At 36.2% G+C, this 23318-nt stretch overlaps 1 protein-coding gene across 2 annotated transcripts in view; it reads right to left on the reverse strand.

Moving 5' to 3' along the window:
* Positions 1–1201: 1201 nt before the first annotated feature.
* LOC309794607 (uncharacterized protein) overlaps positions 1202–23318 on the reverse strand; it is a 31621-nt gene continuing 9504 nt past the window's right edge. For both annotated transcript variants that reach the window (XM_082606307.1, XM_082606308.1), the window contains exons 4-6: positions 21906–22007; positions 14784–14942; positions 1202–1467 (exon numbers count right to left, since the gene is read on the reverse strand). In XM_082606307.1, coding sequence (XP_082462433.1) covers positions 1342–1467; positions 14784–14942; positions 21906–22007 — 387 coding nt within the window. In that variant the 3' untranslated portion in view covers positions 1202–1341. The remainder of the gene's footprint in view (positions 1468–14783; positions 14943–21905; positions 22008–23318) is intronic.

Consider the following 23318-nt stretch of genomic DNA (forward strand, 5'->3'; position numbering starts at 1 on the left):
AGTACTTGAATCAGTAAAATCTCAGCTTTCTAGCTGTGTGATCTTGAACATGCCATTTAACTTTGCTATTTTCTCATATGCAAAATAAAGATAATAATATGAACTAACGTTAACATAGCACTTACGTGCCAGCCAGTTTTATGTGCTTTACATTATACTAACAATAGTTTTTACCTCTTCATGTCATTGTCAAATTTAATGAGACACCTCTCCCCCAAAGCACTTAGTACATATGTCAGACTATATTTCTTTTCCTGGGTATAAATTACAGAAACTCCAAAAGTTTCTAACATTTAAAATGCTTTAAAAAATATTTTGTGAATGGAAAGGTGATACTGTGCTGGAGGAATTGGGACCTATTTAAAATGCTGATATTTGATCATTATCAGAATTAAAATGAGTTCTCTAGTAGTCAGGAACCCCTGTTCTAATCTTTTTATTCTTCCCCATGGATCACTGATTTTTATGATTTTTAAAACCTACTTTAGACCTCAACATCCCCATTAGGAAATAGAATTCATGAAACCTGTAACCAACCGTGAAGTGAAGTTGAACGTTTTGGGTTTTAGAAATCTTAGTGATTCAAGGTTATTGGATGAAGTGTATCAGTTAAAAAGAAAGAAAAAAGCTGTTAGCGTGGTAAAATAGAAGACATGACCTGTTATTTATTAGAGAAATGATAAAGCTTCCTAATTTTTTAATCTTTACCCAAAGAAATGCCTAGTATAAAACACAATGGTTTGAATTTTCATTTCAAATGAAAGAATATGTAGAAGAGGTGAATGTGTATCTGGACTGTACTCATGTAAGGATTCTTATTTCTAAGGGAATTTTAAGGTCATTGCTGAGTAAGGAGTGAGATGGGGATTTAATCAATGCCATAAATGCAGTTATCTTTCCTATTAAGTGATTGTTAACACTTAAATAGCATTTTCTATGTGGTAGACAACAACTCGATGTGATATTATTATTATTAGCTCCATTTTAAAGATGAGGAAACAGGGTCAAAGGTTAACCAACTTGTCCAAAGTCATCTATATGGTATGTGGCAGAGTGGAGAGTTGAAGCTTGGCAGTCTGATTTCAGGGTATGTGCTTGTAATATTAACAAAGAGAAGAGTAGTGGAGCAGTGGTAAAAAAACAAATGGGATTACAGAAATGGGAGAGGTACAAAGACTAGAGTAAAGGAACACTAAAGGGACAAGGAAATACTTCCAACCCCCTTTTCCTCCATTCCTACCACTAGAGAAGGCTTTTGTAATTATTGGTTGTAGAACTCTATAATTACATATAACAATTTATTGGTACCTGCTGGGGATAGGGAGAAGGGTCAAGTTGGTATTACATTTTACTTAAAAGAATGATGATGATTGAAAGGAGAATGGCCACGGTGATGACTATAATCTTTTTGAAGTGTTTCCACCATATCCTCCCAAGAATCTTTCTTGTTTTTTGGGATTCTTTGGCCTGAAATGAAAATAAACACAAACTTAATGTTTTCTTTCCATTTCTGGATTAATGTGCACACACACTACAATACTTATTAGAACAATTTAGAAGAACAGATTTAATTTGGGTTTGACCAATCACAAAAAGTCTCAATAAGTCTGAGCAGCTGTTATAAAATGATGCACCAAGATTCTTTATTGTGTTCAGCTATACTTTTATTGGCTTTATTAATTTTGTGACCTTGAATAAGTTACTCTCTGACCTTCAGTTTCCTCATCTTTACATCATGATTCTACTTAAATTCCACTATCCCCTAGAACCCTATTTAAAATTGCTATCCCATCTCCATTCCAGAAGCCCTATTCCTCTTCAATACATTATTTTTCTCCAAAGTACTTATCTAACAATATGTACATTTTACTTATTTGTTGTTTGTTGAGAATGTAAGTTCTATGAAGGCAGGGATTTTTTGTCTGTTTCATTTACTGCTATATTTCCAACAGCGAACAACATAGAGCAGGTGTTCAATTATAATAGTATTTGTTGAAAAAATGAATGACTAAATCTATTAAATGAGGATAATAGTATCTGCCACATAGTAGCCCAGATTGTGAGGATTAACTGAGGTAGTGAATATAGTATATCGAGACTGGATATAAGAATAAATTATGCCATTATTAATATTTTGATGAATAATGAGATGGACTTCGTTAAGTACGATACAAAAAGTTTCATATCTTAACCTAATTAACAAACAAAATAGCTCACTTTTATTAAATTTTATTAAGATTATTGAAAGAATCCAAGGAGCAGTGGAGAGAAATGAAACACTGTCACACGAAGTTGCAAAATCCTTCCCCCCCACCCCCTGAAGTAAGCTTTATTGTTTTCATTTGGTCTACTCCTTTTTATTTTTAAAATATATGTAACTGCTTTTCATATAGCGTGATACAAATAAATTGCTTGATGCTTACATGGATTTCTGCTATCTGCCACCTGGATGAGTAAAACTAACATTTCAGTTAACTTTCTTCGTGCATCAGATCTGCTTTTTTACTCTCAGTATATATGGTGATTTTCCAAGAACAAAATCAAGGTATGTACATGATTACAGTGCATGCTATAAATGGCATGAGTCCTGGTATGCCACTCAGATGACCTCATGACTCTAGTGTATGACAAGTTATGGGAGCCCCAGGTTTATATATCCAAGATGCTGGTGGTTAGTCTCAAGGATCTGGCATATGGAAGCTAGTGACTACATATACTTTCCAAGATGTTATAATTTATTGAATGCTTAAAGTGCAGGTACTATAGGACATGCATTATATGTATTTTTGCATAATAATATGCAATACTTAAAATAACCTTAGGTGAATATTCCTGTTTTATAGTGTTGAAGAAAATGAGGCTCAGAATGGTTTAAGTTGCTTGCCTCAGATTTAGAGTAAGTGGTGGAGCTGGAATTCAAATCTAGAATTGCATGACTATACTGCCTCGTGTAGAAACAGTGAATTAAGGTATAAATGGACTTTATATCTTTCTCTTAGATTATTTATTCTCTTTTATTAATGTAGTGTGTATATATAGTTTGAAAAGTCAGAATTCTGTAAGGCTTATGAGTAAAAACTGCATTTTCCTGCTCTGCTCCTCCTCAACCTGATCCTATTTTTCAGAGGTAATCACTTTCAGCTCTTTTTTGTGTGTTTTGTTAATTGCTGTATCTCTATTTCCTGGAACAGTGGTTCTCTCCTGGGGATAATTTTGCCCTGCAGAGAACTTTTGGCTGTATCAGGAGACTTTTGTTTTTTCTTTTTTGTGGTACTCGGGCCTCTCACTGCCGTGGCCTCTCCCGTTGCGGAGCACAGGCTCCGGACGCACAGGCTCAGCAGCCATGGCTCATGGGCCCAGCCACTCCGCGGCATGTGGGATCTTCCCGGACCGGGGCACGAACCCGCGTCCCCTGCATCGGCAGGCGGACTCCCAACCACTGTGTCACCAGGGAAGCCCAGGAGACCTTTTTGACTATCATGACTGCAGGGGTGCTACTGGGCATCTAATGGATAGAAGCCAGGAATGCTATTGAATATCCTACAATGCATAAGACAGTCCAGAGTGTGCCACGGTTGAGAAACCCTGACCTAGAACAGTGTCTGACATATAGTGGGTGCTCAGTAAATACTTGTTGAATGCACCTCATTTAGCTGTTTATTTTTTCCTGCTGTTTGTTTTCCCCTGTATTGCTAGAAACCATATATATATATTTTTTCTTGATTTTTCCTGTTTCCAACTATAGAAAAGGGGATATAACTCCTACCATACCTCCAAACGCCCCTTCCCCAAACACACACCTTTCCTTTCTTTCCTATTTTTTTTTTTTTTTTTTTTTTTTTTTGCGGTATGTGGGCCTCTCACTGTTGTGGCCTCTCCCGTTGCGGAGCACAGGCTCCAGACGCGCAGGCTCAGCGGCCATGGCTCATGGGCCTAGCTGCTCCACGGCATGTGGGATCTTCCCAGACCGGGGCACGAAGCCGTGTCCCCTGCATCGGCAGGCGGACTCTCAACCACTGCGCCACCAGGGAAGCCCTTTCCTATTCTTTTTAATTAAAGTTTTGTAACTATTCCCTGAGACATGGAGCATATTTGACTACATTGACTTTAATGTATAGCTTTTTGGTTTCTCTAGAGCTAACAATAAGTAGGTAGTTAAAATGTTTTCATTTATTAGTTTTTAATCTACCAACCAGTAATTCATTCCCAAACTTTCCAAAGGAGCTAGAAAATATCCTTCCTTTGATGGCTCCTCTGTTGGATCCTTCTGCTTTATCTTGAAGTTCCTCACAGAGCCTTTTGATCTACTCCAATGTGGTTTGATTGGGGTCTAGGTTTGCTATACCTATAGCTTTAATCTTCAGATCTTTCTGCACCAGTATCCTGGGAATGCCCATCTCTTGTGCTGGGCCTTTTGGTTTTTCAGTCTCATTTCGTTCCCTTTCTTGATTTCCTTCTGTTGGTGAAAAATTTCTGCTGAAAACTTCTTAGAAAGGGTGAGTGGGAGATATGTTTCTGAGAATTTACATGCCTAGAAATGTCTTTATTCTACCCTTGGTAATTTGGGTATAGAAGTCTAGTGTGGAAATCATTTTCCTTCAGAATTTTAAAAGCATTCCTTCATTTTTGTTTAGCATCCATATATTGCTTTTGCAAAATCTGTTATTCTAATTGCCAAGTCTTTGTTTTTTTTCTCTCTAAAAACCTTCAGAATCTTCTCTTCCTTTTTAACGTTCTATAATTTCAAGATTACATGCCCTGCTATGATCCTCTTTTGTTCATTGAATCTGTAAATTCATGTTATTTAGTTCTAGGATTTTTTCTTGTATTAATCTGATTTTCTCCCCTCTGATTCCTTCATTTTCTTTTTCTGAAAATCCTGTTATTCATATGTTGGATCTCTTAGACTGATTCTCTGTCTTTTCTCTCTCTTTTTGCTTTGCTCTCTGAGAGAATATCTCAACTTTATATTACAATCATTCTATTTAATTTAAAAATTTTACTGTTGTTTTAACTTCCAAAAGATCTTTTTCTTCTATGAATAAGCTTTTATATAGCTTTCCATTCTTGTCTCAGGGTTGTACAATATTATCTTCTATTATTTCTCCCAAGACATTAGAGAGGTCTTTTTTTAAAATAAATTTATTTATTTATTTTTGGCTGTGTTGGGTCTTTGTTGCTGTCCGCGGGCTTTTTCTAGTTGTGGTGGGTGGGGGCTACTCTTTGTTGTGGTGGCTTCCCTTGTTGTGGAGCACGGCTCTAGGCACACTGGCTCAGTAGTTGTGGCTTGCAGGCTCTAGAGCTCAGGCTCAGTAGTTGTGGTGCATGGGCTTAGTTGCTCCACGGCATGTGGGATCTTCCCGGACCAGCAGCTTTTACTGCTCTAATGAGGCTCAAACCCGTGTCCCCTGCATTGGCAGGCAGGTTCTTAACCACTGCATCACCAGGGAAGCCCTGTTTGCTTTTTTTAAGTGAAGTATAATTTACATTATTGTGTTGGTTTCAGGTGTACAACACAGTGATTCAGATATACATACATATGTATATGTGTGTGTGTGTATATATATATATATTCCTTTCCAGATTCTTTTCCCTTATAGGTTATTACAAAATTCCCTGTGCTATACAGTAGGTCCTTATTGGTTATCTATCTTATACATAGTAGTGTGTTTATGTTAATCCCAAACTTTTAATTTATCCTTCCTCCCAGAGAGATTTTTTTTAAAATGTAGCTTTCTTTTGCTTCTGCATTATCTGTTTTGTCTGAGTTCCTTTTTTCTGTTTACTTTGATTTTTTTTTATTATAGAGATTTTTCTCAAATATCTCATGATCTAAAATGATGATTGGAAACTCCATATGAGTAAGTGAGGGCTATCATTTGGTGGGCTTCACTATAGGATAACCTGGTATGAACCTGACTGCTTCACTGGGGGAATGCCTCAATATCTGTAGGTCAGTATCTGTAGGTCTTTTTTCTTCGGCCTCGTGAGTTTTCTTAGGAATCCTCTAATCTCCTGCCTGGGTGAAGCTGACTGGGAGAGAGGTTGGGGAATGGTCACCCTATTCAGGATGCAGATTTTTACTTAGTCCACCTAATTTTAATATGATGATCACTCTGTCCTTAACTGCACCTGGTAAATGAGTTTAGAATCTCTTCGGTCTGTTGTCTTTAGATAATACAATTTATTATCCTTTGTCAGGGGTAAGGAGAGGAAACTGTGGCTGTAAAAAGTCGGGAAGGGGCTCTACAGGTAAAATGTTCCTTTTAAAGACTTTATACCCAATCTCTTCTTTCTACACCGATACAGCTTTTAGAAGTACCGTGTATCTCCTTTTAGAAGTACGATGTGTGTCCAATTTCTGATCCTTTCCAAGGTTCTGTGGCCTGGATCATTTGGCATCTTAATATCTTCTGCTATAAGCTTGTTTTTCGAGCTTTTACTGCTCTAATGAGGCTATTAAGTACTCAGAACCCATTTTCCTAGCTTCCAAAATTTTGAAATTTCTTTTCTCTTGTTCTTTTTCTAAAAAATCCTAGTGGTTTATACATTAAAATCTCTAATTGTTGTTTTACCTATCATTTTATTGGCGTTTTGAGAGGATACCAAAATAAATGTATGTTTAATCTGCAAGTTAAAATCCATGACCCATATTTATCTGTAGGCAGACTGACAGAAAGCTTATTGGCCTACTTTTTGTTAAAAAGCCAAATCTGCTTTTTAAGAATAGCTAGGTCTTTTACAAAAAGATCAAGAGAGAGAGAAAATTAATTTAGCTAGGCAAAAATAGAGGGTTTAGTGAGAATGATTATGTGATATCTGTGTGAAAATAATCTGAGAACAATTGTAAAATATTTCAGTCAAATTTCATCTTTATTTTTTTCCCCTATATATATATATATATATTTTGGCTGCACTGCGCATGGCATGTGGGATCTTAGTTTCCTGACCAGGAATCAAACCGGCAGCCCCTGCAGTGGAAGTGGAGAGTCTTAACCACTGAACCGCCAGGAAAGTCCCAAATTTAATCTTTTATTGAGCTGCTTCTACTCAACTGGCTTCAAAGAGGAAGTCATTTTTTCCCATGTAATCATGAAAATACAATGTATACATAAAAGTGGGATTTGTTTGGAAGGAAAGGCAGTAAAGTGAAAAAAAAGTCTCTTAATTTTTTTGCTATAACTTTCTGGGATTTAGGTGTTGCCTCTTTTCTGATAAGAAAGAAACATAATCTAATAAAAAAGTAATAGATCCAGTGATATAGTGGATTATGTAACCCTATAACCCTGCCACTATTACTACTCAGAAACGCTAGATAAAATATAAGAAGCAAACTTTTTTTTTTTTTTGCGGTACGCGGGCCTCTCACTGTCGTGGCCTCTCCCGTTGCGGAGCACAGGCTCCGGACGCGCAGGCTCAGCGGCCATGGCTCCCGGGCCCAGCCGCTCTGCGGCATGTGGGATCTTCCCGGACCGGGGCACGAACCCATGTCCCCTGCATCGGCAGGCGGACTCTCAACCACTGCGCCACCAGGGAGGCCCAAGAAGCAAACTTAAATGCATAACTGATATTGGAAGAAAGTAAGAGTAAGGCCAAGTGCAGGAACCTAGGAAAGCAGTGCGAAGTTGCACTGATGGTGCAGCTCCTCTGGATTTGGGAAGGTGATGATGTTGGCCTCTGCCATGCAGGCAGGGCTTAGGATTTAGTGCTCACAGCGGGCTAACCCTTGGGCTCACGTGAGGAAAGCAATGAAACTACTCAGTTTCCACCCTTCCTGTTAACTAGGCTCAAAGCTTTGGAGTCTTCCTTGACTCTCTCACCTCATGGCCAATCTGTCAGCAACTCTAATTCTCTCCACCTTCAAAATATATCCAGAATCCAACCACTTCTCATCACCTACATTGCAGTCAATATTCATTTAGTGTTACCTACACCTTTACCACTATCTATATAGTTCCTTTAGAATTTCCTTTAGTGATAAACTTCCAGATGTGATAAAGACAGCCAGCTATCCACTGAAGACTTTGAGTTCCCCTTCCATAATGTAGAGTTGTTGCTGGCAAGAGACTGTCCAATTACAGACCACATTTCTCAGGCCCTTCACCCCACCCCTTGCTGTGTCCTCTCTCTACCCCATGTACCTATGCAAAGCTGTAAGACTTAATTCCTACCAATAGATTGTGAGTAGAAATGATGGGTGTCAATTTTGGGTTGAACTGGCTCAAAGCAAATGTGCTTCTTCCACTCCCTGTTTAACTAGCTACCACCTGAAATTGAAAGATTCTGAGGGGCCAAAGGCAATGACAGTCACAAAATGTAAAAAACTTGGGTTTCTGGATTACCCTGTGGAAGTCTGCTCACTGAAAGCCTGACTTATACTGTTATACAACCGAGAAATTAACCTCTGTTGAGTTAAAACACTGAAAACTTGAGGTATGTTGGTATAGCTAATGTTTCTCTAATAGTGAAATTGTAGTAGGATGAGATGTTGTTATTATCAATACAGAACTCTAAAACTCTAGCACTGGCTTAGCCATCAGGTGGTAGGCACAGAAGAAACTGATATTAGAGTCTGGAAAGATAAAGACCAATGCTCTGCAGGGTAAAATATTTGCTAAAACTATTGCCTGTGATAATTTGGAAGGCAGACAAAATACTACTGAGTCTGTCCTTTTAGAAGAAAAGGTTGGAAAATAGAAAGGTAGTAGCGTGAGTTCTTTTTACTGGCTACATTTAGCAAGGCAACAACTGGCTGGTTTGCAAGAAGAAATGAAAAGGAATAGAGACACTGCAGAAATGTGGAACATTGGAAGATTGGATAAGCTGATGGTTCTTGGGCCCAAATAATAAGACATTAGATTGAAAAGACCTTTTAATGACAGATGCCCATTAAGATTCTACCTTTCCTCAATTACAAAACCCCCTGAAACCTATTAAAAATGGGCAAATGACTTGAAATGCAAATCAAAGTAAGATACCACTTCACACCCGGTAGGATGGCTATAATAAAAAAAAAAAAAAAAAGGAAAAATAACAAGTGTTGAAGAGGATGTGGAGAAATTGGAACCCTCTTACATTACTGGTGGGAAGGTAAAATGGTTCAACCACTGTGGAAAATAGTTTGGAAATTCCTCAAAAAGTTAAAATAGAATTACCATATAATCCAGCAATTCCATTCCTATGTACATACATAAGAGAATTGAAAACAACTATTCAAACAAAAACTTGTACACAAATGTTCATAGCAGCATTATTCACAGTAGCCAAAAGGCAGAAACAACACAAATGTCCATCAGTTGAAGAATGGATAAACAAGTTGTGGTCAATCCATACAATGGAATATTATTCAGCCAAAAAGGAATGAAGTACTGATACATGCTTAGATGACCCTCGAAAACATCATGCTAAGTGAAAGAAGCTAGACACAAAAGACAACAGATTGTATAATTCCATTTATATGAAATACTCAGAATTGGTAAATCCAGAGACAGAAAGTAGATTATTGGTTGTTAGGGGCTGGGGAGTAATTGCTTAATGGGCATGAAGTTTATTTTGGGGGTGATAAAATGTTTTGGAACTAGATGGAGGTGGTGGGTACACAACATCGTGAATGTACCAATTGCCACTGAATTGTATACTTTAAAATGTTAATTTTTTGTTATGTGAATTTTACCTTAATTACAAAAAGATTGTGCCCTGCATTAGAGATCAGATTAAGTGTATAAGCTTCCTATCCAACCAAGCTTAATGGCCTCAAGGTAGTTGCCTTTAACTTGAGAGGGAGGCATGAGCAAGAAAGCAAAGAAAATACATATTGGAAAGGATAAAAAAAATCCAGTCATTTTTCATATATGATGGAATTTCTATGTAGAAAATGCAAATAAATCCACAGACAAACAATATTACCATAAAAGAGTTCAGCAAGAGTTGGGATACAAAATCATTATGCAAAAATTGACTGCGTTCCTATTAACCAAAAATTTTTTGAAAATGTAGTTTAAAAAATATCATATACAATAGAAACAAAAACAGATACCAAGAAATAAATCTCAGAAAAGTTGTACAAGACCCTTAGGGGAAAAATTATAAAACTCTACTGAAAGATTTTGAAAGAGACTTAGAAAAATGAAGAGACATAGCATGTTCAGAGAAGGGAAAACAGTATTTTAAAGGTGTCAGTTCTCCCCATATTAATGTAATTCCAACTAATATCCCAACAATTTTTGTGTGTGTGTGAGTGTAACTTGAGATGTAGAATCTAAAATTCCCCAAAAGAGAAGTAAGCCTTGCCAACATAATTTCCAAAAAAGAGAAAGTAGACGAACTTGCCCTATAAGATATTAAGACTTCTCATAAAACCACAGTAACTAAAATGGTGTAGTACTGGCCCAAGGGAATAGAAATAGATCAGAAGAATATAATACATACAAATTAAAAGAATGAAAATTGTTTACATATGAAAACATTATATGTGGCAAGGTTGGCATTACAAACCAAATGGGAAAGCCTGAGCTATTTAATAAATGGTCGCTTGGGCAACTGGTTATTTATACAGAAACTAATAAAATTTGATTCCTACCTCATATTTTATGCAAAAATAAAATTCCAGATGTTTTAAAGATTCATGTTGAAGAAGCAGAAATAAAAACTTTTAGGAGACAATATAAGAGTATCTTTATAACCTGGGGAAAGGAAGGCGTTCTTAAGACACAGAAAGCATAAAGGGCAAGACTGATACATTTGCCTACATGAAGTGTAGTTGATTTACACTGTTGTGTTGTGTAAAAAAATGAAAATATTTAAAATTTAACATGGATAGGCACTGACATCTTCCCTAGGTATGATGTAAAATGGTAAATCATGAAAGTTAAGATATTTTGAGGGTAGAGGGGAAATTCCACAGTGATGCAGAGTTGGCCACTGCAGACCCCTTTGTCCACTCTCTTGTAGTGTATTGCAATACCTACAATTTATATGGGTAAGTGAATTATGGGTAATACATGGGTAATATTATTTAGTTTTAACTAAGCTAAAGTAGACATGTGGCTTAATTATACTAACAAGGCAAAGATAAACAACAAGAAAATGACAAAGAGGATATATCTCTGCTTCTAGTTTGAACACTCTACCTGCCATATTTAGAGACTTAAAAAATAGTCATTTGTAATCAAATCTGACTTTTAATCACACTATCATTAAAATACATTATTAAAATTTTTCTTAGAGAGACATAGTTTTAATTTTCTTAAGAAAAATTATTTAATATTTTATTTCATTTTTGTCTCATTCTTTTAATTTCTATTAGTATGTTTTAATATATAACATTACTATAGAGGAATATATATAATTTATATATATTTAAATGCATTCTCAAGAATATTTTATGAATAAGTATGCATGATCAAAAAACTCTATAGACCATTGTCTTAGAAACATTTTGTAAATGTGTACTAAAAGACATGTACAAGGGTGTTCAGTGCAGTGTTGTTCACAATAAAAAAGTTGGAATCTACATTAATATTTATTAAAAGGGGAAAGGATAAGTATTTCTGTATTTCTTAAAATAGTAATGATATGCTGTCAGAAGCTAAATTGATAAATTAGAGCTAAGTGTATCAAAATGAATACATTTCAAAAACATAATGTTGAACTAAAAACTCAGGTTGCAGAAGGATAGGTTCATTATAATGTCATAAATACAAAGTTTAAAAATGCAAACCAATACTACAGATACATATATAGCAGAGGAATCAAAACATGCATACAAATGATTCAAATCAAATTCACGATAGCGGTTCTGGTGAGGGAGTGGAATGGGTTTGGGAAAGGTACACAGGGGACTTTAATTATATGTATAATTTTATTTCTTTAAGAAACAAAGGCCCAAACCAAATGTGGCAAAATATTAAGTCCAGATAAAGCTGGCTGATGATTACAAGGGTATTAGATATATTATTCTCAAAACTTTTTTCATAGGGACTTCCCTGGTGGTCCAGTGGTTAAGAATCCGTCTTGTAATGCACAGGACGCTGGTTCAATCCCTGGTCTGGGAACTAAGATCCCACATGCTGCAGGGCAACTAAGCCCGTGCCACAGTTACTGAGCCTGCTCGCTCTGGAGCCCGCACGCCACAACTAGAGAAAGGCCTGTGCACCACAACAAAGAGCCTGCACGCTGCAACAAAAGATCGCAACAAAAGATCAACAAAAGCATGTTTATTAATGAACAATGAATGAATCTAAATGGCTTGGACAGTTTTATCTGAACTCTTGTGTTATAACTCTCATAAAGACAACAACTGCAGTGCTATACAATGATTTACTTTATTAGTTCTTCTTTGTAGATTATATAAACTGATGTGACATCTTTTTCCTGCTATAGAAACAATGTAGAGGATTGCTTTGTTTAAGTAAGTAGTGTTTAATTTAACTAACATTCAGTGCTTGTTTGCTGGGGTTGTGGCTATCATATTCATCCTTATTATTCTTAGTGCCTATTATAGAGCCTGGTAGACAGTAGATCTTCAAAAGATATTTGTTTAATTGATCAATAAATACAAGGTGCAGGGATGGCATAGATGAGAGAGGCATAAACTCAGCCTGGGCAATGGATGAGGAGATGATTCTTGAGTTGGGTTTTGATGGATGAGTAGAAGTTTTCCAGGGGAAGGAAAAAGAGGGAACAGTATGCATAAAGGTGTGAAATAATGCAACAGGTATTTTGGAGAACTACAAATAGTCTGATATTTTTTGAGATTTATAAACTACAAGACATGACCTCTGGGTGATATGACTGGCAATATAGTCAGAAGAAAGCTCATTAAGTTAGGGAGGTTGGACTCTACCCTGCTTGGACAAAGGGGCACCACTAGAGGGTTTTAAAAAGGCTATAGATAACGTTCATACTTGCATTTTAAAAGAATACTCTAGTATCGGTGTGGAAGATGACTGGAGCAGAGTAGAACCAAAAATAAGGAGAACAATTAAATCTGGGAATTACCATAGTCAGACAAGAGATAATTGATCTTGGAGTGAGACAGCGAGTGGCACTGGGGTGGGCAGAAGGTGTGTTTAAAAGAGATTTAGCTATCTGTGGAATACTATTTAGCAATGATAAGGAATAACATATTAACACAACAACATGAATATAAAATACATTATATTAAGTAAAAAAAGTCAAACACAAAAGACTATTGTATGATTCTATTCATATGACGTTGTAGAAAAGACAACACTATAGTGACAGAAAGCAGATTAGTGGTTGGTTGGGGTCAGGGTTGGGGAAGAGTCAACTACAAAGGAGGGCAGATTTTAGGATGGAAGAGCTAGTCCACAACTTGATTGTGGTCACACAATTGTACATAACTACCACAATTTGTCAAACTCCACACTTAAACTGGGTGAATATATGTGAATAATACCTTGGTAAATTGTTTTGAAAGGTGAAAAAAATGAAGCTTAGAACAAAAAAGATTTAGGAGGTTGAATCAATAGAACTTGATGAGTAAAAAGTAGTGTGTATTCTTTGCTTTATATGGTGGCTGTGTTTCTAGAAAAGATCTGTAAAAATAAAATTTAAAATGCTCAAAGCAGGGGAATTCCCTGGCAGTCCAGTGGTTAGGACTCCGAGCTTCCACTGCAGGAGGCACAGGTTCGATCCCTGGTTGGGGAACTAAGATCCCACAAGTCGTGAGATGAGGCCAAAAAAAAAAAAAAAATGCTCAAAAGGAACTATTGAACACTTGGTGATTGTTTTAAAACTATTTTCTAATAGAGAATTTCAGACACATACAAAAGTTGACAGGATGGTATAATGAACCCCTGTATACTCAGCATCCAGATTTAACCATTGTCAATTTATGTCAATTTATGGCCAATTTTAATTTATACACCATTCTACTCCCCCACTCAAACTATTTTGAAGCAAATCTCAGATGTTACAAAATTTCATTCGTAAATATTTTAGTATGTATCTCTAATAAGTAATGACTCTTTTAAAAACATAACCACAATGCCATTATCACAGCTGAAAATTAATTATATTCCTTAACCTCATCTAATATCCAGCTAGAGTTCAAATATCTATTTGTCTCATGAAGTTGTAAATTTTCATTTTTATAGTTTGTTTGAATCAAAATCCAAATAAGGACCACACATTGCAATTGATATACCTTCTAAGTCCTTTTATTGGTAAGTTTCCCTCTCCTTTTTCCCTTGCAATTTATTTGTTGACTAACCTGTGTGTTTCTTAATGTAAGAAACCCTTCTGTTACACAAATAACCACTTTCTACTTTAATGGGCTTTAAAGTTTGGATTGTTTTATTTTATTTTATTCATTCATTCATTCATTCATTCATTCATTCATTCATTCATTTATTTATTTATTTATTTATTTATGCGGTACGCGGGCTTCTCACTGTTGTGGCCTCTCCCGTTGCGGAGCACAGGCTCTGGACGCGCAGGCTCAGCGGCCATGGCTCACGGGCCCAGCCGCTCCGCGGCATGTGGGATCCTCCCGGACCGGGGCATGAACCCGTATCCCCTGCATCGGCAGGTGGACTCTCAACCGCTGCGGCACCAGGGAAGCTCTGGATTGTTTTATAATTATTCTTTTAATATTTTAGTTGCACTTCAATAATTTTTGATAAAGCCATAGTTTGGTGACATAAGATTATCTCACCAAGTGTCCCAGTATGTTTTTGCTTTTGGCAGTTTGTCTCAAGGGCAATGATCCTATGACTTAGAGCACTGTTTGAGTATTAAGACAGCCGTGTAACACTCACAGTTGTTTGCAGATCATCTGTCCTATCAGTGAAGATATTCAATCTTTCTTCTCTTTCCAAAATTTTATCAATATTTTGGGTCATCACATTTTTTACATCAGTTACATGACTCTTCAGTGTGGATATCGAGCTGTCCTCTTGATTTTTATTGTATTTCATCTATATAGAAGTGAAATATAATATACATTTTATTTTCTGTAAATGAAATCTATTGTAATATATTGTACAAATTAGAACAAAGGTGTCAAAGGCACATCTCACTTGTACTTCAGCATAAGGAATCAACTAAGCCTCAAATTGTCTTACCTTAATCGTGAAGAAAAAATGGGGGGTGGCAGGAGAGGGAATATATCAATGTATTCAATCAGCAGTGGATTTTTAAAGAATTTAAATTGTGTATTTATTTGAATAGACTTTTTAAAAGAGCAGTTTTAGGTTCATGGTAAAATTGAGTGGAAATTACAGAGTTCCTGCATGCTCCTTACCCCCCATACATGCACGGCCACCCTCACTATCAACATCCTGTGCTTGAGTGGTCCATTTGTCACAATGGATGACCCTATGTTGATGCATCATTATCATCCAAAGTCCATAGTTTCCATTAGGGTTCACTGTTAATATTGTACATTCAGTGGATTTTGACAAATGTCTAATGACATGTTTTCATCTTTACAGTATCATACAGAACAGTTTCACTGCCCTTATAATCCTCTGTGCTCCACCTACTCATACTTCCTTTTTCCCTAAGCCCTCGCAAAAACTGGTCTTTTTACTGTCTCCATAGTTTTGTCTTTTCCAGAATACCGTATAGTTAGTCATACAGTATGCAGTGTTTTCAGATTGGCTTCTTTCACTTAGCAATATGCATTTAAGTTTCCTCCATGTCTGTTCATGGTTTAATAGCTCATTTCTTCTTAGTGCTGAATAATAGTCCATTGTTTGGATGTACTGTAGTTTATTTATCCATTCACCTATGGAAAGACATCTTGATTGCTGCCATGTCTTTGCAATTATGGATAAAGCTGCTATAATATCCATATACAGGTTTTTGTGTGGATATAATTTTCAAGTCCTTTGGGTAAATACCGAGGAGCACTATTGCTGGATCATATGGTAAGAGTATGTTAGTTTTGTAAGTAACTGCCAAATTGTCTTCCAAAGTGACTATACAATTTTGCATTCCCATCAGCAGTGAATCAGAGTTCCTATTGCTCCACATCCTTGCCAGCATTTGGTATTGTCAGTGTTTTGAACTTTGGCCATTCTAATAGGTGTGTTAGGGGTATTTCATTGTTGCTATAATTTTCAATTCCCTAATGATATATGATGTTGAGCCTTTCCATATGCTAATTTGCCATCTGTATATCTTCTTTGGTGACGTATCTATTCAAATATTTGGCCCATTTTAAAAATTGGGTTGTTTTCTGATCGTTCAGTTTTAAGAGTACTTTGTATATTTTGGGTTACAGTCCTTTATCAGATTTTCCTTTTGCAAGTATTTTCTCCCAGTCTGGAGCTTGTCTTCTCATTCTCATGACAGCTTCTTGATCCAGTTTGACAATCTCTTTTAATTGGTGTATTTAGACCATTAACTTTTTAATTTAATTTTAATTAATTAATTAATTTATTTATTTTTGGCTGAGTTGGGTCTTCATTGCTGCATGCGGGCTTCCTCTAGTTGCGGCGAGCAGGGGCTACTCTTTGTTGTGGTGCGTGGGCTTCTCATTGTGGTGGCTTCTCTTTGTTGTGGAGCAGGGGCTCTAGGTGCGCGGACTTCAGTAGCTGCAGTGTGTGGGCTCAGTAGTTGTGGCTTGTGGGCTCTAGAGCACAGGCTCAGTAGTTGTGGCACATGGCCTTAATTGCTCCATGGCATGTGGGATCCTCCTGGACCAGGGCTTGAACCCAAGTCCCCTGCATTGGCAGGCAGATTCTTAACCAGTGCACCACCAGGGAAGTCCTAGGCCATTAACTTTTAAAGTGATTATTGATATAGCTGGATTAATATCTACCATATTTGTCACCATTTTCTATTCATTGCTCTTGTTCTTTGTTGCTATTTTTGTCTTCCACTCTATCCATATTAAAAATGACCTCTACATCTGGAGAAAACTGTAATTTGAAAAGATACATGCACCCCAATGTTTACTGCAGCACTATTTACAATAGCCAAGACATGGAAGCAACCTAAAAGTCCATCAACAGAGGAATGGATAAAGAAGATGTGGTATATATATATACAAAGGAATATTACTCAGCCTTAAAAAAGAATGAAATAATGCCATTTGCAGCAACATGGATAGATCTAGAGATTATCATACTAAGTGAAGCCAGACAAAGACAAATATCATATGATATTGCTTATATGTGCAATCTGAAAAAAAAAGACACAAATAAACACATTTTCAAAACAGAAAGAGACTCACAGACATAGAAAACAAACTTATGGTTACCAAGGGGGGACAGTGTGGGGAGGGATAAATTAAGAGTTTGGGATTAACATATATACACTACTACTTATAAAATAGATAATCAACAAAGACCTACTGTATAGCACAGGGAACTACAGTCAACTATATTCAATGATACTCAAAGTACTCAATACTTTGTAATAACCTGTAAGGGAAAAGAATCTGAAAGAGAATTATACATATAACTGAATCACTGTGCTGTACACCTGAAACTAACATGGCATTGTAAATCAACTACTTCAATAAAAAATGATCTCTAAGATATAGTGTTATATTTAAAAATTAAGCTGCAGCTGCAGAAGAGTATTAAATAATAACTTATCAAGCACTTAGTATGTGGCAGCCACTGTTTTAAGCACTTCACACGTATTAGTTCATTTAATTCCCAAACCATTATATAAAGTACTACTCTCTTCATCTTTTATTTTCTAAATAAGAAAACTCAGATTGAGAAATATTGCCCAATGTTACACAGCTAGAGGCAAAACAAGGATTCAGACTAAGAAGCTCTAGAGATTAAGCCTTTACCTATTGTACTAATGATCCCAGTTTTGTGAATTTATATATATATATATATATATATATATATATATATATATATATATATATATATATATAAATAAATTCTGGAAGCTTACACACCAAACTGTTAAGAGTGTTCACCTCAGGGGGGTTTGATTGGGATTGTAGGAGATATTTATATTTCACTTTATATACTTTTGTATTATTTCACTTTATTAATGAGCATTATTTTTAAATATAAAAATGATATTAAAATCCCCTGCTCTTTGGCAAGTGATCAAAACCACCTTAAACAGACTCTGATCTTGGTCACTGGACCATGCAACTTACAATTGATGTTCTGTGAGGAGCTCACTAGTTGGAATGCAGAAAAGAGGGAATTCCTAGTTGAACTGTGTCCCCCCAAAAACATTCTTTTAAGTCCTAATTCTGGATACTTGTGAATGTGACCTTATTTGGAAATAAGGTTTTGGTGGCTTGTGTTAAGAAATGTTTAGTGGATGCCTCTATGGCTCATGGGTTAAAATTGTTTTATTAAGACATAATCAAGTTAAGATATAGCACAGGGAACTCTAGTCAGTGCTCCGTGGTGACCTAAATGGGAAGGAAATCCAAAAAAAAAGTGGATATATGTATATGTATAACTGATTCACTTTGCTGTACAGCAGAAACTAGCACAACACTGTAAAGCAACTACACTACAATAAAAATTAATTAAAAAAATACATAATCAAGTTAAGATAAATGGTGAATCTTTGATTTTTTTTATTCCTTTTCTTTTTCTCTCCTTTTAAAAAATGCTTCATCTTTTAAGATTAAGAGACTCATCTAAGTTTTGTTAAGATAATGTATTCATAGTCCATTCAATGGCATTTGGTACATTTATATATATAAATATACTTAAAACTCTCTCAAAACTACTTTTTTTTTGCTGTGTGCATTTTGCTAATTATAGTATAAAAAAGTCAACACCTTTTATAAAATTTTCTACAGATTTGAAGCTCACCAGGTTAGTTTATACATGTTAAACAAATTTCTTTGATGTCAGATGTGTTAACTGCTTAAAATGTGCATATTTTCTCAGGGTTTTCAGGGAGCTATGTTAATTATATATTTTAGCTGTGTTGAATATTGCAGAATTCTCCATAAGAGAATATACAAATTTAATATATCTATCCTTAGTTATTTCTTCAGGCATTGTGGTGGACTCACCCTGTGGGGACCCCCACTGAGTCACATCTTTATAAAATTCCCTCCCCTTCAGTGTGATCTGCCCCTAACGAATGGAAGCAAAGGTGATGGATGTCACTCCTGTGATTACATCATATTATATAATATTTAGCAGACTGGAGTGAGAGATTCCTCTGCTGGCCTTGAAGAAGCAAGCAACTGTGCTGAGGACGCCCTCATGGCAAAGAACTGCTATCAGTCTTTAGGACCGAGGGTGTCCTCCAGCCAACAGCCAGCAAAAAGTTGCATCCCTTGCACAGCTCTTAGGAAATAAATTCTGCAACAATGTGAATGAGTCTGGAAGCAGATTCTTCCTCAGAGCTTCCAGATAAGAACATAGTCTGGTTGACACTCACTGCAGCCTTGTGAGACCCTAAGCAGAAAACCCAGTTAAACCATGCCTTGATTCCTAACTCATAAAAACTGTGAGATAATAAATGTGTGTTGTTTTAGGCTGCTGATTTGTGGTAATTTGATACCATACAATTTATTTATTTATTTATTTATTTATTTATTTATTTATTTATGGCTGTGTTAGGTCTTCGTTTCTGTGCGAGGGCTTTCTCTAGTTGCGCAGGCTCAGTAGTTGTGGCTCACGGGCCTAGTTGCTCCACGGCATGTGGGATCTTCCCAGACCAGGGCTTGAACCCGTGTCCCCTGCATTGGCAGGAAGATTCTCAACCACTGCACCACCAGGGAAGCCCACCGTACAAATTCGTTATCATAAATAGAAAACTAATGCAGGTGTACTTAAAATATTTTATTATGGAAAGGTTCAAACATATACAGAAGCAGAGTGAATTGTTTAGTGTACCCATCACCTACTTTCAGCAGTTATCAGCACATGGCCAATCTTATTTCATCTGTACTACTACTGATTACTCCTTCCCCAAATGTATTATTTTAAAGCAAATCCTAGACAGTCTATTATTTTAATCTGTAAATGCTTCAGTCTGTATCTCTAAAAGATATGGCCTTGTTTTTCTTAAAAAACAAAACCACATCATGATCACATCTAAAAGAATTCCTTAGTATCATCAAATATTTGGTTTGTCCCTTATACACTGATGATGGGAATGTAAATTGGTACAACCACTGTGGAAAACAGTACGGAGCTTTCTCAAAAAACTAAAAACAGAACTACCATATGACCCAGCAATTCTACTCCCCGGTATATATATCCGAAAAAAAACCCAAAACACTAATTTGAAAAGATACATGCACCTCAATGTTCATATCAGCATTATTTACTATAGCCAAGATATGGAAGCCACCTAAGTGTCCATCAACAGATGAATGGATTAAGAAGATGTGGTAGGGCTTCCCTGGTGGCACAGTGGTTGAGAGTCCGCCTGATGATGCAGGGGACACGGGTTCGTGCCCCGGTCCGGGAAGATCCCACGTGCCACGGAGTGGCTGGGCCCATGAGCCATGGCCGCTGAGCCTGTGCATCTGGAGACTGTGCTCCGCAACGGGAGAGGCCACAACAGTGAGAGGCCCGAGTACTGCAAAAAAAAAAAAAAAAAAAAAAAAAAAAAAGATGTGGTAAAAACAAAGAAACAAAACAAAAAGAAGATGTGGTATACATATATACAATGGAATACTACTCAGCTGTAAAAAACAATGAAATATTGCCATTTGCTGCAGCATGGATGAACTTGGAGGGCATTATGCTAAGTGAAATAAGTCAGACAGAGAAAGACAAATCCTGTATGATATCACTTATATGTGGAATTTAATAAATACAACAAACTAAGGCATATAACAAAAAAGAAGCAGACTGACAGATATAGAGAACAAACTAGTGGTTACCAGTGGGGTCAGGAAAGGGGAGGGGGTTGAGGTAGGTGTAGTGGATTAAGAGGTACAAACAATTAGGAAAAAAATAAGCTACAAGGATATATTGTAAAACATAGGGAATATAGCCAATATTTTATAATAACTATAAATGGAGTATAACCTTTAAAAATTGTGAATCACTACATTGTACACCTGTAACTTATATTGTACAGCAACTGTACTTCAATAAAAGAAAAAAACTTTATTATGGTAAAACATACATATCATAAAATGTACAATTTTAACCATTTTTAGCTGTATAGTTCAGTGGCATTAAATATGTTCACATTAAATATATCACCACCATCTATCTCCAGAACCTTTTTATTTTCCCAAACTGAAACTCTGTACCCATTAAACAATAACTTCTCCTTCTCCCTTCCTCCCAGGCTCTGGCAACCACCTTTCTACTTTCTGTCTCTATAAATCTGACCACTCTATGTACCTCATGTAAGTGGAATCACACAGTATTTGTCCTCTTGTGACTGTCTTATTTCACTTAATAGGCACTACTCTTTTTAAAAAAATTTATTGAAGTATAGTTGATTTACAATGTTAATTTCTGCTGAGGGACTACTTTTAAAATATTTAATATTTGTGTAAAATATTTACACAATGATTATGATTATTATAATTTTTAAAATTGTGTAAAATATTTACATGGTTCCAAGTCGAATTTGCAAGACAAGTTTCATTCAGAGAGGTCTAGTTTCTATTCCTGTCCCCATCCATACACAGGCAACCACTGAAATGTTTTTGGTTTATCCTTCCTTTGTCCCCCCATCCCCCCTTTGTTTTTGGTATAAGCAAACATATTTGTATTTATTCCCTCTTTCTTAAATGGTTGCATAAGGATGGTAAGTAAATAACAGTATACCATATATATTTTCTCTGTCTTGCTTTATTCACTTATCAATATTTCATGGATATCATTCCTTATCATTATATAGAGATAGAAGTTCTTAGTTCTCATTCATCTTAACAGCTCTTAACTCATAATTCCTAACTGATTTGTCAGATGTAATACTGACAATGTTTAGGATCACACTTGGAGGTTACATACCATATACTTTCCTAATACTTGTTGAAAATCTGTAGCAACTGCATTTGACGGAGAAAAATGTTCTTGTGACATCAAAGGATCTCTCAGAAAAGTCTCACTAACCTGGGGAAATTAATGGAAATATTTAAATTATATAGATAATTTCAACTGGAGAATTACATAGCAAGTGTTTATTTGAAGCAAAGTCTGGCAGAAACTTGCAATAAAAGAAACCAGAACGGTTCTAGATTTTTGGTGGCAGGGTATCTTTTCTATTTTAAAGATGCAGTATTTAATGAAAAGTGTGCTCATATCTCATATCTCGTATCGTGAGATTGCAGGTGCTACCTTGATTCTTTGGTATTGGTATTTCTGAAGACTTGAGGGGACTCGCAGATGTTCACCTCTGGCAGACAAGGAAGGATAAGGAGTCACTGATATTCTCTAAGTAAGTGCTTTTCATTTTCCCCTCCTGCTCTTACCCTCAAAATCCATTCAATGATAACAAAACAATCCCAACTAAATGTCATAAGACTATCTTCCAAACCCTATAGGGTTGTTATATGATATTTCAAAGCTTTAAGAAGGAATTCTGACAACTGTTTGTACTTAATGTTGTATCACCCGAAAAGCAGTGGTAAAAATCATGCAGTTAGTAATTTTGTGTCATTTGGTTTTGGAAAGTTGGAAAAGTTGCATGTTTTTCCATAATGGCAGAGAGGGAAAAAAAAAATTAGAGTATAGTCAGTTAAATGGCTAACTGTGTTTATCATGTAGATGCTAACAATTGTCTAGGCATAAATGTAGAGTGAATTACAATATTAGGCCTTATAATCCTTGATTCTATATGTGGTTACAGTTTGAGTTGTGTTAAAACAAGTTGGTACACTAAACAAATGAAATATATGCATAATGTGACTGGAGAATAACTATTAATAACTATAGTACAGCTGACCGATTTTTCCATTAATATTTTTTGTTAAAATATTTTTCCTAAATTATATATTTGTGAATAAAATTGAAGATTAGTATTATTTACTTTTTTTTTTTTTTTTTTTTTTTTTGCGATACGCGGGCCTCTCACTATTGTGGCCTCTCCCGTTGCAGAGCACAGGCTTCGGATGCGCAGGCTCAGCGGCCATGGCTCACGGGCCCAGCCGCTCCCCGGCATGTGGGATCTTCCCGGACCAGGGCACAAACCCGTGTCCCCTGCATCGGCAGGCGGACTCTCAACCACTGCTCCACCAGGGAAGCCCCATTTACTTTTTAAAATAAGAAAAAAACATACTATTTGGATCATAAAATTACCAGAATAAATGGTTTAGCCCTAGTCTGTCTCTGAGACTGCCTTTCACAGTCTTATTCTAGTTGGAAGTTAGACACTGGGTGATAGTCAGCAGTAGATGATATCTATTGAGAAGGGTAATTAGCCTT

The sequence above is a fragment of the Mesoplodon mirus genome (assembly GCF_964341445.2).
Source record: "Mesoplodon mirus genome assembly, chromosome: 2".
NCBI lineage: Eukaryota > Metazoa > Chordata > Mammalia > Artiodactyla > Ziphiidae > Mesoplodon > Mesoplodon mirus.